The sequence below is a fragment of the Bos grunniens genome, chromosome 11 (genome assembly GCF_055505025.1).
Source record: "Bos grunniens cultivar Pamir isolate PY7600 chromosome 11, Bosgru_T2T1.0, whole genome shotgun sequence".
NCBI lineage: Eukaryota > Metazoa > Chordata > Mammalia > Artiodactyla > Bovidae > Bos > Bos grunniens.
Window position 1 is genome coordinate 33,670,189 of NC_141175.1, and position 14,116 is coordinate 33,684,304.

Genomic DNA, 14,116 nt, shown 5'->3' on the forward strand with positions numbered 1-14,116 from the left:
GGACTTCGGTGGGAACCAGGGTAATAGGAGGAATCCTGTCTTTTGGAGGAATCATCAGCTGGCTGATCAGTCTTTTCGCACTCAATGGAGAGTGGGAAATGCAGCACACTGAGCCATCACCTTATTTGACCTCTAGAAGACCCATTTGCTAGGGGCGGGGAGGAAGTACCCTTTCCTTTGATTCTCAGTATATCCTGTTAAACATACCAACACGTAGTCACATGGAAACCACTATCGCCCCTCCAATATGTACTGCCCTTTACTTGATGGAAATGCGTTTTTAATTCACCCAGTCAATATTCGTGAAACTTGAAAGGTTTTATTTCTTAACTACAGACAGCTTTAAGAGTCGGGATACCTGGCGCCATCACTGCCTGGGCGAATCCTCACCCAGGCTGTGAGGCGGCAGGAGGGCAGAAGAGAGGCCTTCGGGGTCAACTTTCCGCGGAGAGGCCCCTGCCCGCTGCGCCCTCACTGGCCCTTCTTGTGGGCGTTCTTGATGATGGCGTTTTTGAACAGCGTGACAAGGGGCGTTTGGCTCTTCTCGGAGGTCATGAACCCGCCGTAGCGCTTGTCCTTGGGCGGGCTGCCCCAGCGGAAGTGTTCCATCTTATAGGGCCCCGAGTCCTTCTTCTCGGCCGCCTCAGCCTCCGCCTCCGCCACCAGGCCATATTCCAGCTCAGCCCGGGCGGCCGCACTCTCAGCCTGGGCCTCGGGGCCGCGCGCCTGCTCGAGCCTCTCCCCGGTCACCTCCCTCTTGAATTCGAGGGGAAAGGCCTGGGCCGACTCGTCCTCGGCGCCGTTGGGGTACACCTTCACCGGGCGCCGCTTCTTGCCCACCGGCTTGCCCCAGCGGAAGTGTTCCATGGAGTAAGAACGCTTGTCCTCGCGCGGACCCGTCTCGGCGTCATCGCCGCGGGGCCCGGGGCCTTCGCCCACCGCCACTTCCTCCTCGCGCTTCTGGGCCGCGCCCCCAACTCCGCTGCTGCTGCTGCTACCATTCCGACGGCCGAAGCGGTCCCAGCGGAAATGGCCCATGACGTACTTCCGGGGGTTCTCAGTCAGCGGCTGCTCGTCGCCGTTGCCGGGGAACACCGGCGTCTCGGCGGAGAGGTCGGGCTTGCAGGCCCGGATGCACGCCTGCGGGAGAGCGGCGAGCGCGTCAGGCCCCGCCCACTCCAGGCCGCGGCGTTTCCCCGCCCCTCAAGCGCGCCGCCTGAGCCTTCCACTCCCTCCGCACGTGCGGGGTGGCCCACTGGGCTAACTGCGGAGGATATCTGCCCACTCCCACCGCTGAGGATACCCAGACGTCTAAAGACTCAGCTCGGACAGCGCCTTTTTTGTCCGCTGGGCTCCTGGTACCCCTGCCCGGCAGCTATAACAAAATCCCCGTCCCACTCGATGGTGTACTTGCGTTGTAGCTTTGTGGGTAGTCTATTCAGTAGTCGTGGCTCATGGGCTTAGTCGCTTGTCAGCATGTGGGATCTTCCCAGACCAGGGATGGAGGCCCTGTTCCCTGAATTGGCAGGCGGATTCTTAACCACTGGATCACCAGGGAAGTCCCCATCTCTGCTTTGGAGTGACATGGCTCAGACGGTAAAGCATATGCCTACAACGCGGGAGACCTGGGTCCGATCCCTGGGTCGGGAAGATCCCCTGGGGAAGGAAATGGCAACCCACTCCAGTATTCTTGCCTGGAAAATCCCATGGACGGTTCACGGGGTCGCAAAGAGTCGGACACGACTGAGTAACTTCACTTTGTGGGTAGGGTAACCACCCTAAACTTTATAAGCCAGATATATAGGAATTCGTCAATAAATGACAGGTGGGTGGGAGTTGTGAGCACTTAATGAATAGTGAGTAAATAAATATGGTTCAGTTTGAGTCTGGGAAGGGCATTGGGTTGAAATTTGGGAGAAGTCTGGCTTCCAGGGCTTGTAGTTTCAATAATGCGTCAGCTGTACCCCAGTGGTCTGCAAACTTACCTCATGCCCTCCGCTAGCCATCTCCCTCCAAACTTGCCCACACCCATCTGGAATTTTCCCTTGTTCTTTCAGGTCTTGCGAGCTGATCCTGTCTTTTCCTCAATGAGCTTAGGGAGGAGGCGACTCACTTCCCTGTGACTTTCTAACTGAATGGAAGGATAGGAAGTCAGGATTATTTCTATCACAGAGGTCATGGAGTCCTGTACATGGAGCCCTGTCTTCTTTCTGTGACTAGACAACTGTGGCACACATTTGCTTAGGAAAACGACCTTGAGGCTGCAGCCTTGAGTTTTCAGTTATTCGGGACAACAAAAGAGGAAAAAGAAGGATCCCACCCACTCTGTTGAGTTGGGAACTTCATACTCCAGGAATTTAGAATTATAACACTGCAGAATAGTAACAGTGGAAAACAAAAATTATCTCATACTTCTCTCCCCTGGACACATAATGATACACAATTTCTCAGAGAGGAGAAAAGAAGTTGGTAAGGTTCCACAGCCCATTGACAGAACTGGGACTGGGACTAGAACCCACAGACTCTGACCACAGCCAGTGCTTCTTCCCTGGTGAGCTCTCAACAGGCAAGACTGTGCAGTGGGTGTCTCCAAACAAGAGTGTCTTGGGTCTCTCTGAAACAGAGCTCACAGGATTCCTGGGCTCTTTACTTCTATTTTATATTCTACATGTAACCTGCTCTGTTTTTGAGAAAGTCTTTCTCCATGTTAACTCAGCTTCTCTACTGACAAAACACACAGAATGCAGTGATGTGCATTCCACCCTCGCCAGGCAGGTACAGGCAGTAGGCTGGAACTCAGTCATGGCCACCAGAAGTGTTTCTTGTAGCCTTGAGTTGGTATTGTTCCTCATTTATACTTCCCAATACAAATAAATAATAACAAATACGCACGCAAGCTATGATGACCTAGAGGGAGTTCCAGCCTGGCACAAAGGGCTTTGAGATGCTATGGAAAGGCTGCAGAAGGTCAGTCCTCGAGAAGCAGGAGGTATTTGGCACCAGTTAGTGGAAAATAGCACCTGAGTTTTTCCTTCTAGAGCCGGTTTGTGGTATCTTCCTGACTTTGTAACTGGTAGCAGATATAAGGAAAGAAAAATGGAATGGAAATGGAAAGTGATATGAAGTTATCTAAAAAGGAATAATTTCAAGGCTAAAAGATTGAAAGAATAGGTAAGGTCAGTCAAGGGAGCAATTATGGTTATTACTATGATTAGTATTGTTTATTTTAATAGCACTATCTCTAAATAGTTTAAAAGGAGTGGATCTCTATACAAGAAGACAGGGCAGGAAGTAAAGAAAATCAAGAAGACAGTATGGACCAGACCCATCTCCCTGAAGCTGCTTCCTCCCTTCCTTGGCCCAATTCTCACTTCACCCTAGAGGTCTATTCCTGTGCTTGATTGAGTTAGCCATATCTCTGAAAATGAATCTCCCCTTTTGCATGCTCCTTTCTTTGTGCTGTCCCCACCCCAGTACCATCTGATACCCAAATCAAGATGGCGGCCACAGCCCACGTACCAGCAGGTTACTTTCCGTGGTGAGGTCCTGACACTGGCTGCTCTCCAGGCACCAACCACGCACTTCCATGGAGGCCTGAAGCAGCAAGGCCAGCAGCAGGGCGCCCGAACGACTGCTGCACAGTCTCGGCATCTTCCAGGCAGGCTGAGGCTCTGCAGAGGCAAACAAGGTGAGTGGGACCCCTGCAAGGAGCAGAACAATGTTGGCCACTCATCAGGAAGGACCATGAGCCAACATTAACAATACTCTCATTTGTGGAGCTCAAGGCTTTTTGAGGACAAGAGCAGCTCAAGGAGCAGGTTGGTGTGCAGGGTGGTCGTGTGAGTTGTAATAGAGAGGAGGGCAGTGGGACCTGGGTAAACTGCACAATTTTCCCTTTATCTCCTATTAAAAATTAAACCCCAAAGGATGTTAGGGCTGGAAGATATTTTAGGGATCATTTGGTATGACCCCTTATTTGAGAGATGAGGAAACTGAGACAGAGAGAGACAATGACTTGGGTTTTTCACAATGAGGTATGGCCAAGTTCTGAGCTTTTCTATTTCCCCATCTTCAGGAAACTAAAGTTCTAACACTCCAGATGCAAGGAGTAACTTGGGAAAGACAAAGGACTGTGAAACTCCTGCTCAAGATGGTCTACTCCTGTCCACCAGGATTCTATTATTCCTCAGAAACTCTACTTCCTATGAATAGTAGGTTTGCATAATGGCAAATGAAACCTCTGTCCAACTGAGCCAAAACCTCAGCCAACCCAGTTTGATGTCCTGTACATAAATCACTCAGGGAATCACTATTTCCCAGACCCCTGTGACTTTGGAGATTTATTTTTAAAGTAGACCCCCATTTAAAACTAGTTCATCTCCTGAGTGTGGTATATGTCAGACCTCGTCTTGTTCTCTGAGTCTCTCACAGGTAGCCTGAAATAGCTGGACTTGAAGATGCTGTTGGTGTGGAAAGGAAGGACATGATCACACAGAGCAGAAGGGAACTACATCACATCATGAACTCCTGCCAAAGACACTTTCTCAGAGAAATCAGAAAACACCACTGGGCAGATGCTTAATTAAAGAGGTCCAGATGCAGTAAAAGGGAGAATCAATGCTGCCTTTTGCCCGCTGTGCCCAACATTTTCCCCATCCTTCTAGCTTTCATACTGCCCTGCCACCCCTCACAAGGTCTCCCCTCCAAAATGCCCCTAAGCTCTGTTACCATGCACTCCACAGTCAAATGCAGATCTTTTCAACCCAGCAGTTATGGAAGAAATCTAATTAGATAAGAAAAGAAATTTATATTAAGGTGTAGATGACTAATTGTCTCTCCTGATTTAAAAATATTTGCCCAAAGGAATCTCCTATCTGTGAAGGCATGGGCCAAATCTTTTTTAATAGGGACAGCTTTGGAAGTGAAATTTCCCCCTGGTTCTCATTGTCTGCTTCAGGAAGCCACTTCCTTCTCTCTGTCCCACCCCACTCCTTTTCCCAAAAGCTGAGCTGAAAGGGCTCCCTTCTGAATGGTTGCCAAGCACAGCCCGAGTGTTTTCAGAGCAGCCATTAGATGGTGCTGGTAGCCAGTGAGCTGGCCTATCTGCATCACAGGGTAACTAGGAGAACATTGGTCAACCTGGTGTCCTGTTGTGACCGAGGACAGGATGCTCCTGTTGTAGACTTTTGGTGCTCCAGTTCAAGTACAAAGCCTGAATTTGATGGACAAGGTAATTTATGTTAAATCTCTGAGACCACACAGCACATTTTGGTCAGAAAAAAATGCCCAAGTTTAAAAGAGAAGCAGAAAAGTGGTAGTTTTATATTACTATGTTGTTGTTGTTGTTATTGTTTAGTCACTAAGTTGTGTCCAACTCTTGCAAACTCATGGACTGTAGCCCCTCAGGCTCCTCTGTCTATAGAATTCTCCAGGCAAGAATAACTAAAGTGGGTTGCCATGCCCTCCTCCAGGGAATCTTCCCAATCCAGGGATCCAACCCAAGTCTCCTGCATCTCCTGCATTGGCAATTGGGTTGTTTTTTTTTTTTTAACCCAAGGCAATGGCAACCCACTCCAGTACTCTTGCCTGGCAAATCCCATGGACAGAGGAGCCTGGTAGGCTGCAGTCCATGGGGTCCCTAAGAGTCAGACACGACTGAGCGACTTCACTTTCGCTTTTCACTTTCATGCATTGGAGAAGGAAATGGCAACCCACTCCAGTATTCTTGGCTGGAGAATCCCAGGGATGGGGGAGCCTGGTGGGCTGCCATCTATGGGGTCGCACCGAGTCGGACACGACTGAAGTGACTTAGCAGCAGCAGCAGCAGCCATCTAGGAAGCCTTATATACTATGGACAAGTGTAAAATAGCATCTTAGTAGAGAAGAAAGTAAGGAGAAGGCAATGGCGCCCCACTCCATTACTCTTGCCTGGAAAATCCCAGGGACGGGGGAGCCTGGTGGGCTGCCATCTATGGGGTCGCACAGAGTCAGACACGACTGAAGCAACTTAGCAGCAGCAGCAGAGAAGAAAGTAAAGTCATACAGGTCTGACAATCCCCTCAACTATATTTCAATTCTTCTCAAAATTGGCCATTCTGGGATGACTTCGATTTTCTAAAAACCTACCTCATGATATCAGACCTTCCTGAAAAGTCTCAGACAGTGTTTCCTCACTTGCCCCATGGGCTATATAATACAATACGATAACATCCTCACTCCCCACCTCTCAGAGCTGCAATCTTCTGCTAAAAAATTAGGTAGCTTCCTGAAAGCAACTTATCTTCTTTCTGCTCATGTATATTTTGTATTTTTCTACAATAAACAAATATTACATTGTCATGTTTTTAAAGCAATAAAGTAATAGGTAGATGTCAAATGTGCTTTTTGTAAGTAAGGAGTGTCGAATAATTGAAAGCTTGGAAAAATAAATATAAACTTGTAATTTGCTAATCTTGACATTAACTTTATAATAGAATTACACTCATTAGGAATTTGTATGTGTTGATGAATTCTCTATGAGCTAAACAAAACATTTTGTTTTATTTAATTTCATTTTTAATATTCTTTTCCATTATGGTTTATCACATGATATTGAATACAGTAGGACCTTGTTGTTTAATCCATCCTATATATAATAGTTTGCCTCTGCTAATCCCACACTCCCAGTCCTTCTGTCCCCCACCCCCCTCTAAAATTGCACACTGGCCATGCCAGTCTGTAAAGATTAGAGGAACAGAGATGCAGAGTTTTGTCCTGGCACCATGATACACACCCATCAAGTCCGAAAACAATGTCAAAGGAATATTACATTATTAAATAAGCCATGATCTATAGATCTTAAGACAAGTGCTTCTTCCAGCACTTCTGTGAGAACCATCAGCTCCCCTTTATACACGAAGAATTTGGGGGATCCAAATGCTCTGCAGACTCTCCCTCCCTCACTGGGAACCCACCTTGCCTGAGCCTGCGTCTTGTCTGAGCTTCCATCGCCTCCTACGGCTGCTGCTGCCGCCCTGCGCTCTAAGGTCTGCGGGATTGGAGGTCCGTTCTGCGGTCCTATTGAGAGCAGGGTGGTTCAGGACCGTGGACAGTTCCCATCCGGGCCACCTCTTTTTAACACCAGCAGCTCATGTAGAGCAGACGGTGTCATTCTCTTAAGCGCAGCCACGTCGGGGGCGCTAAGGTGGGCAGGGAAACGATGTTTCAGAAATCTGAATTCAAAGAAGTCTGGAACGCAGGGAGTTTGTTGTCACTTTTAGCCTCTTCTCTTCTGCCCCCGTTTCCAACATCAATTTACGCTAGAGTATATGGTATCTTTTAAGAAGTGACACCTACCCGGCAAATCAGAAGTCCCAAAAGACTGGGTCTCCTGGAATCTCCCCAGAATACGGGTAGGACTCCTCAGGAGTCCCTCTCCCCGGGACAGACGCGGCCGCCAGCTCCTGAAAGGCACCACTTTCAGCGTCGCTGCGGCTCTCCGGCCGTCCAGAGAGGCCGGTCCTCGCCGCTCCGCTGCCAGCGGCTTCCCACGCCGCGCCCAGCACAGAAAGTTTTCAAAGAATTCAGGACGGCGGCAAGACAAAGGATGCCTTTGAGATCGGAGCTGGGCGACAGCATCCCGAGGCCCCCGGAGCAGGGGATCCGGGGATAAGATTGAGGTTCCCCGCCGCTGCGCCCTTACCTGTCACGGGGAAGCTGCCTCGGGCGGCTCCCGCTGCGCCGGGGCGAGGATGTTCAGCGGCCTCTCGGTCACTTTTCTTCCCTTCGTTCTCTTCCGTCGCGCCGTCTTGTCCCACTCGCTCTCCGCGGTCTTTATATACTTGCGGGGCCCGCCCGGGTGGGCGCTAGACGTTGAGTGGACTTCCCGGCAGCTGCAACGTAACAGGCAACTCCCCCGTCCATAGGAAGCGGGGAGCCGTGGGGGCGCGGGAGGGGGTTTCCAGGTAGGGGCTGGGCTGGAGAGCAGACGTGCCCGGAAAGGGGTCTGGATCTCTGTCCCCTGGAGGCTGGAATTAACACTCTCTTGCTGAAGGACACACCTGGCAGCCGTCAGGAAAGAACTTAATTAAGGATGGTTTTGGGTCTCCAGTTAGGGTGAGCGGGAGGCTTAGCACCCCGGTGTGGGGCTGGCCTGGCCGGGCTGGCTGAGATCATTAACGAGAGGGCAAAGTTACCTGTGTGCCTGCTTGGGCTGGCATCTGCCTCTTTCGCATTTGGAGGTAAATATCACCACCCAGGGAGTGCGTCTGTGATGCCTCAGATTTCCCCAACGTTTGGAAACTGTGATGAGAAAATGTCAGGAGCCGTCACAATCCCTCTGTTACAGGTTGGAGGGCCCCAATGTCAAGCCAAGGAGGCAAGAATGGCACTCAAACCTGCAGTGGAAGAGTCTCTACCCTAACCTGGAGTAAAGAACCAAAAGCAAATTGTGGGAAGCAGTGGGGGTGAGCAGGAGTGCTGGAACTAAACTGAACTTCAGAAAGGTTCTTGCTTAATGTGTCATTTGCAGGACATTTCTTTATTCCCAGATGCTCTTTTGGACTCCAGGACACCCTTGAGAATTTCTGGTTGGCAACATTGGCTTTATACTAGGAATCCTTTTCTTTGGGGTCACAAGAGAGATTCACGCTCCTTAACAGTTAAATAAGGTATTATTACCTGGCCTTGGCCTCTTTCCAGGGTCATCTCTTACCTCTTGTATCCTGGCACTTTGACCATTCACAACATTCCCATTCCCATAAACACTATTTTCTCAAGCCATCACCTCTTTATCTATGGTATTCCCTCCTAAAACACCCTTTCTCCTTCCAACCACCTGGGAAAATTAGACTCTTGCATTAAGATTTAGCTTATCCATCATCACCAGTTCCCTGAAGGTCTCCTTGGTCAGTTGTCCTTCCAAGGCATGAAACATGATCATGTCTGTTTTCCAGAGAAGCCCACACTCATCTCATCTGTGTATGTAGCTTGCACAGCTGGAACAAATTCCACTCTGTTTTCCATCTTTCCTCTTCCAGCCACTCCTGCCCCACCCCTGCCACTGCCAGGCTTATGAGCCCTCTCAATTAGAGATTCTCATTTTTCTCTGTACTATTTTTATAACTTTAAGAGGCAGCTGACGGTAGAAAAAGAGCCAGACCGGGAAAAGTTCAGATTGACCCAGCTTCTGTCCTGCTCTGTCAGTTGGGTTCTTAATTACATGCAGCAGAACCAACTTCAGGGGATGTAAACTGACAGACCATTGAATCACATTTAGAATCACTGGGAAGGCTGGGCAACCAGGATCCAAAAATGGGCAGAGAAAAAGGGTGGCTGGAATCATGGCCACTGGTCGGATCCAATGAGAAAGACAAACAGACCACTACTGGGAACAAGAGGCCACAAGTCAGGCATTGGACACAGATGTCACTTCTATGTCCAGGTTGATGTGATGTGATGTAATGTGAAGTCGCTCAGTCGTGCCCGACTCTTTGTGACCCCATGGATAGTAGCCTGCACCAAGCTCTTCCATCCATGGGATTTTCAAGGCAAGAGTACTGGAGTGGGTTGCCATTTCCTTCTCCAGGGAATCTTCCCAACCCAGGGATCGAACCCAGGTCTCAGGTCTCTCACATTGTAGACAGACGCTTTACTGTCTGAGCCACCAGGTTGCTGCTGCTGCTGCTGCTAAGTCGCTTCAGTCGTGTTCAACTCTGTGCGACCCCATAGATGGCAGCCCACCAGGCTCTGCCATCCCTGGGATTCTCCAGGCAAGAACACTGGAGTGGGTTGCCATTTCCTTCTTCAATGCATGAAAGTGAAAAGTGAAAGGGAAGTCGCTCAGTCATGTTCGACTCTTAGAGACCCCATGGACTGCAGCCTACCAGGCTCCTCCGTCCGTGGGATTTTCCAGGCAAGAGTACTAGAGTGGGGTGCCATTGCTATTCCCATTTTGACTGATGTCACCAGAAAGGATGTCACCGCCCTTGCTTCATTGTATCACTAGCTCCTCTTTGAAAGCCTGGAGCAGGTGCTTCTGATTATCTGAGATGATAATATGATTTACCCCTCTCTTTCCTGATAAGGTGGTAAATCACATTGTTGATTTTTAGTGTTGTACCTACCATGCATTCCTGTTCTATGAGCCCAATTTGATTATGATGTGCTATCATTATGTAGCATTGGGTTCAGTTTACTAATATTTTATCTAATATTTTTGCATCTATGTTTATGAGATCAACCTGTAATTTTCCTTTCTTGTAAGATTCCTGTTAGATTTTGGTGTCAAAATTATGCTGTCTTTCTAAAACAAGTTGGAAATCCCTCCACTGACTCCCATTTTTTCTAATTTAATAGAAGACTTTGTATACAATGGTGTTTATCTCTTCCTTAAATGTTTTCCCAAACATTTGTTTTGTTAGTGGTCCCATCTAGGTCTTTAAGGTTGCTTGTTTGTTGAATGGTTTTAAACTACAGATTCAATTATTTAAATAACACTATTCCAATTGTCTATTTCTCTTTGTGTAAGTTTAGTACTTCTAGGTATTTGTCCATTTCACTTAAATTTTTAAAATATTTTGGCTTGAAATTTTTATTATATCTTCTTATTATCATCTTAGTATCTATGGAATCTCTAGGTCCTCTTTTATCTCTAATACTGGTAATTTATTAATATGTCTTCTCTCTTTTATATTTATTTTATTAAGGCTTACAATTTTATTAGTATTTTTAAAGAATGAATTTCAATGTTGATGATATTCTGTTACATTTACTTTTTTCTATTTTCAAAATTTCTACTTTATTATAATTTCTTACCTTCTAATTTCTAATTAACTACTCTTTCTATTCTCTTGAGTTGGATATTATAAATAAATGTTTTTACTTAGATAATTGATATTCAACCTTCCTATTCTTTTTGACGTGTGTATTCATGGCTATAAATTTCTAAGTATAGCTCCAGTTGCATCTCACAAGTTTTGATATATCATATTTTTATTGCCATTTAGTTTAAAATATTTTGTTTTCATTGAAATATCTTAATTGACCTGTAGATTATTGAGAAGTGCTCTGTTTAACTTTCAAACATTGGGGGTTTTTTAGATCTGTTTTGAAACTACATTTTAGCATAATTCCTCTGTGGTCAAAGAACATACTTTGCTTCTAGTCCCTTGAAATTCAGGGAGCTGCTTAATGGATGAACATATGGTCCGTTTTGATTAATGCTTTGTGTAAACTTCAGAAGAATATGTATTATATGATTGCTCAAATATTCTATATCCTTTCTATACCTATATTCTTTCTGATTATTTATCATCTTAATTCATTAGTTACTAATAGATATATGTTTTTTAAGTCTCCCCATTAATCTTGTGAATTTAACTACTTCTACTTTTGATCCTGGCTTTAAAAAAAAACTCTTTCCAGAAATGTAATGGTGAATAGGAGCAGTGGTGGAGGGTAATATAGGACCTAGGGTAGAGATGGCAGAGAGTTACTAGAACATGGTTGCATGCTGATGGGAATAATAGTAAAGAAGGGAAAACTGATGCTGCAGATGAGAGTCAGAAAAACCAAGTGATCCAAGTCTTAAGTAGAGTGAGGTTCAGAGGAAGAACCTGGCCTCCCAACAGTGGAATGCTTTCCTCTTCCAAAATAGAATATAGACACAGGAGACTTGTAAGAAAAGCCATGGGAAGATGATTGATTCTGTACCAAAGACTTTACCTTTTAACCCAGAATTTCATGAGGAAGTATCTGACAGTTATCCTAAATGCTGTCTAAGACTATTCACACAACGTTCATAATAGCAATGAAATGAAATACACTAAACATCTAGGGTGTAATTATAAAAACAGTAGCATATACTTATAAAAATTATAGTAAAGCTATGCAATGGAGTACTTTGCAGTTATTCAAAACAAAGTAGATGTTTAGACAAAAAATAACTACTGTATGTTGAAGGGAGGAAACATGATAAAGCATAAATATACAGTTGACCCTTTGCTGCACAGGTCCCCTTATACTCCTATTTTTTTAAGTAAATATGTACTACTGTCCTACATGATCATGGTTAGACCATGGCAGTGGGACAGCAGATAGGGGTAGCTAACTGTGGAACTTGAACATCTGTGGATTTTGGTATCTGAGTGGGTCCTGGAACCAATTGTCCATGGAAATGGAGGGAATGATTGTAAATACAGAGACATAGAAATAGAGAAAAAAATTAAAAGATACCAGAGTGTTAATAATGATTGTTCTGGTTATTTAATACTAGATCACAACCTACCCCCAAAACTTGATGGGTTTTTCTTGTTTGTTTGTTTGTTTTTGCTAAGGCCCAATTTTATTTATTTATTTGGTTTTAACATTTTGGCCACGTGGCACGTGGGACCTTCCCTGACCAGGGATTGAACCCTCATGCCCTGCATTGGAAGTGCAGAGTCTTAATGACTGAACCTCCAAGGAAGTCCAATGTGATGGCTTTAAACAACATTTATTTTGCTCACAAATCTGCACTATGGCCAAGGTTTGGCAGGGCCAACACATCCCTGCTCTACTTGGCATCAGCTTGGGCAGCTCAAAGCCTGGCTTCTATAAATCATCTGAAGCCACTCACTCACATAACTGGTTCCTGACTGGGAAGACTCAGCTCGGGGCAAGGAGAGCTGGGGATCCTCAGACATTTCTATCTCCATGCAGTCTGGCCATATGACCTCTTCAGCATGCCTTAGGGGAGCTAGACTGCTTCCACAGAGCCTCAAGCTCCCAAGCATGCATCAGGAGGTGACTTGCTCTGCTGGCTAGAGGGAGTTAGCAAGGGCTTCCCCAAGAAGGGGATGCTGAGGTGGGTTGAGTCTTGATACAGTCTGTCACCGGGATGAAGACAGGAAAGTCATTCCAGGCAGAAGGAACAGCATGTGCAAAGGCCTCAAGGCAGGAAAAGCCTTATGTTCACAGAATGCTGGTACAGGTGGTAGAGGGAGAGAGGGAAAAGACTGGAAACAGAGGCCAGAGGCAAGGAGCTGGGGACCATTCAGCGACTGGGTCAAAGGAGCTGCAGGACCAGCTTTCTGTGGCAGTGAGGAGGATGATCAGAGGAGTGGGAGCCTGGAGCCAGCAGGGGATGATCCAGAGTCCAGTGCTCTGCTCCAGGGCCTGGGGACCAGTCCAGCCAGCAGTGGGAGCAGTGGGGCAGAAGAATCGACAGAGGCAGCTTCATGAAATACTTAAGAGGTGGCATCAGTGTCAGGTGAGAAGTCATGGACACTCTCCCCATCTGAGGTCACATGGATGGCACAATGTGGTGTCAAGGTTAAGAACACAGGTCTGGGGAGCTGAGCCCAGCTGATCAACATGATTACAGATGTGCAGCTCGCCATCTTCGCCAAATGCTGGGCGTGTCGCTCTTCCTGCTTGTCGTTCTCTATCACCACGTGGCCATCAACAATCCCAAGAAGCAGGAATGAAAGTGGCGCTTTCTCTGCCCCCAGGGTTCCAGGACATAGTCTGAGGCAAGATGGGAGGGTGTGAGGGGCCTTCACACTTCACTTCATCCCTTCTACCCATCACAACATACAGAGCAACTCCACCTGGATTTTTCCAAACAACTTTTATTTCCTGAAAGTCTTCCTTAACCCTATGGAACAAGAAGCTGCCACTGAATAGGACCCAGTATAGGGGCTACTTTCTTTTCTACTCCCCCAACAAATATAAAAATATAGATGTGTGTGTGTGTGTGTGGTGCCAAAAAAGAAAAAAAAAAAAAAAAGAGCACAGCTCTGAAGCCAGAACGACTGGTCCTAATTCTGTTCGCCCACTGCCTAGCTGTGGGTGGCTCGGAGCAAATTCCCAGCTTCTCTGTATTAGGTGTCCTATCTGCAAAATGAGAGAAATGACTGCTTCCGCCCATGTGGCTGTCATGTGGCTGAAAAGAGGTGATACACGTAAAGATGATAGAGCAGGGCCTGGCACTAGTTAGCCCTTATCCTTATTATCATGGAAGCGCTGGTGACAAGAGAAACTGCCTGGGTGGGAGGAAGGAGGGAGGAGGCGGGAGGGAGGGAGAGAGGGGAAGAGGGAAGGAAGAAGGGAAGGAGCGAAAGATGGAAGGAGACCGGAGCCGACATGAGTCTTTGGC

At 46.9% G+C, this 14,116-nt stretch overlaps 1 protein-coding gene and 1 pseudogene across 4 annotated transcripts; one reads left to right on the top strand and one right to left on the bottom strand.

Annotated features, from left to right (window-relative positions):
- Window positions 1-299: 299 nt before the first annotated feature.
- POMC (proopiomelanocortin) lies at window positions 300-8,185 on the bottom strand. 3 transcript variants are annotated; one of them, XM_086325874.1, is made up of 4 exons: window positions 7,682-8,185; window positions 6,954-7,056; window positions 3,520-3,671; window positions 300-1,140 (listed from the first exon to the last, which is right to left on the bottom strand). In XM_086325874.1, the coding sequence occupies exons 2-4, from the start codon at window positions 6,985-6,987 to the stop codon at window positions 472-474; spliced, it is 855 nt and encodes a 284-aa protein (XP_086182000.1). In that variant the 5' UTR covers window positions 6,988-7,056; window positions 7,682-8,185; the 3' UTR covers window positions 300-471. The 3 variants fall into 3 exon arrangements, with proteins under 3 accessions (XP_086182000.1, XP_086182002.1, XP_086182003.1); XM_086325876.1 differs by lacking the exon at window positions 6,954-7,056 and having other exon boundaries at window positions 7,682-7,841; XM_086325877.1 differs by lacking the exon at window positions 6,954-7,056 and having other exon boundaries at window positions 3,520-3,701; window positions 7,682-7,822.
- Window positions 8,186-13,332: 5,147 nt separating this feature from the next.
- Window positions 13,333-13,704, top strand: LOC147362841 (dolichyl-diphosphooligosaccharide--protein glycosyltransferase subunit 4-like; annotated as a pseudogene). Its single transcript, XR_015135688.1, has one exon. The product of XR_015135688.1 is annotated as a dolichyl-diphosphooligosaccharide--protein glycosyltransferase subunit 4-like (transcript).
- The last annotated feature ends 412 nt before the right edge of the window (window positions 13,705-14,116 follow it).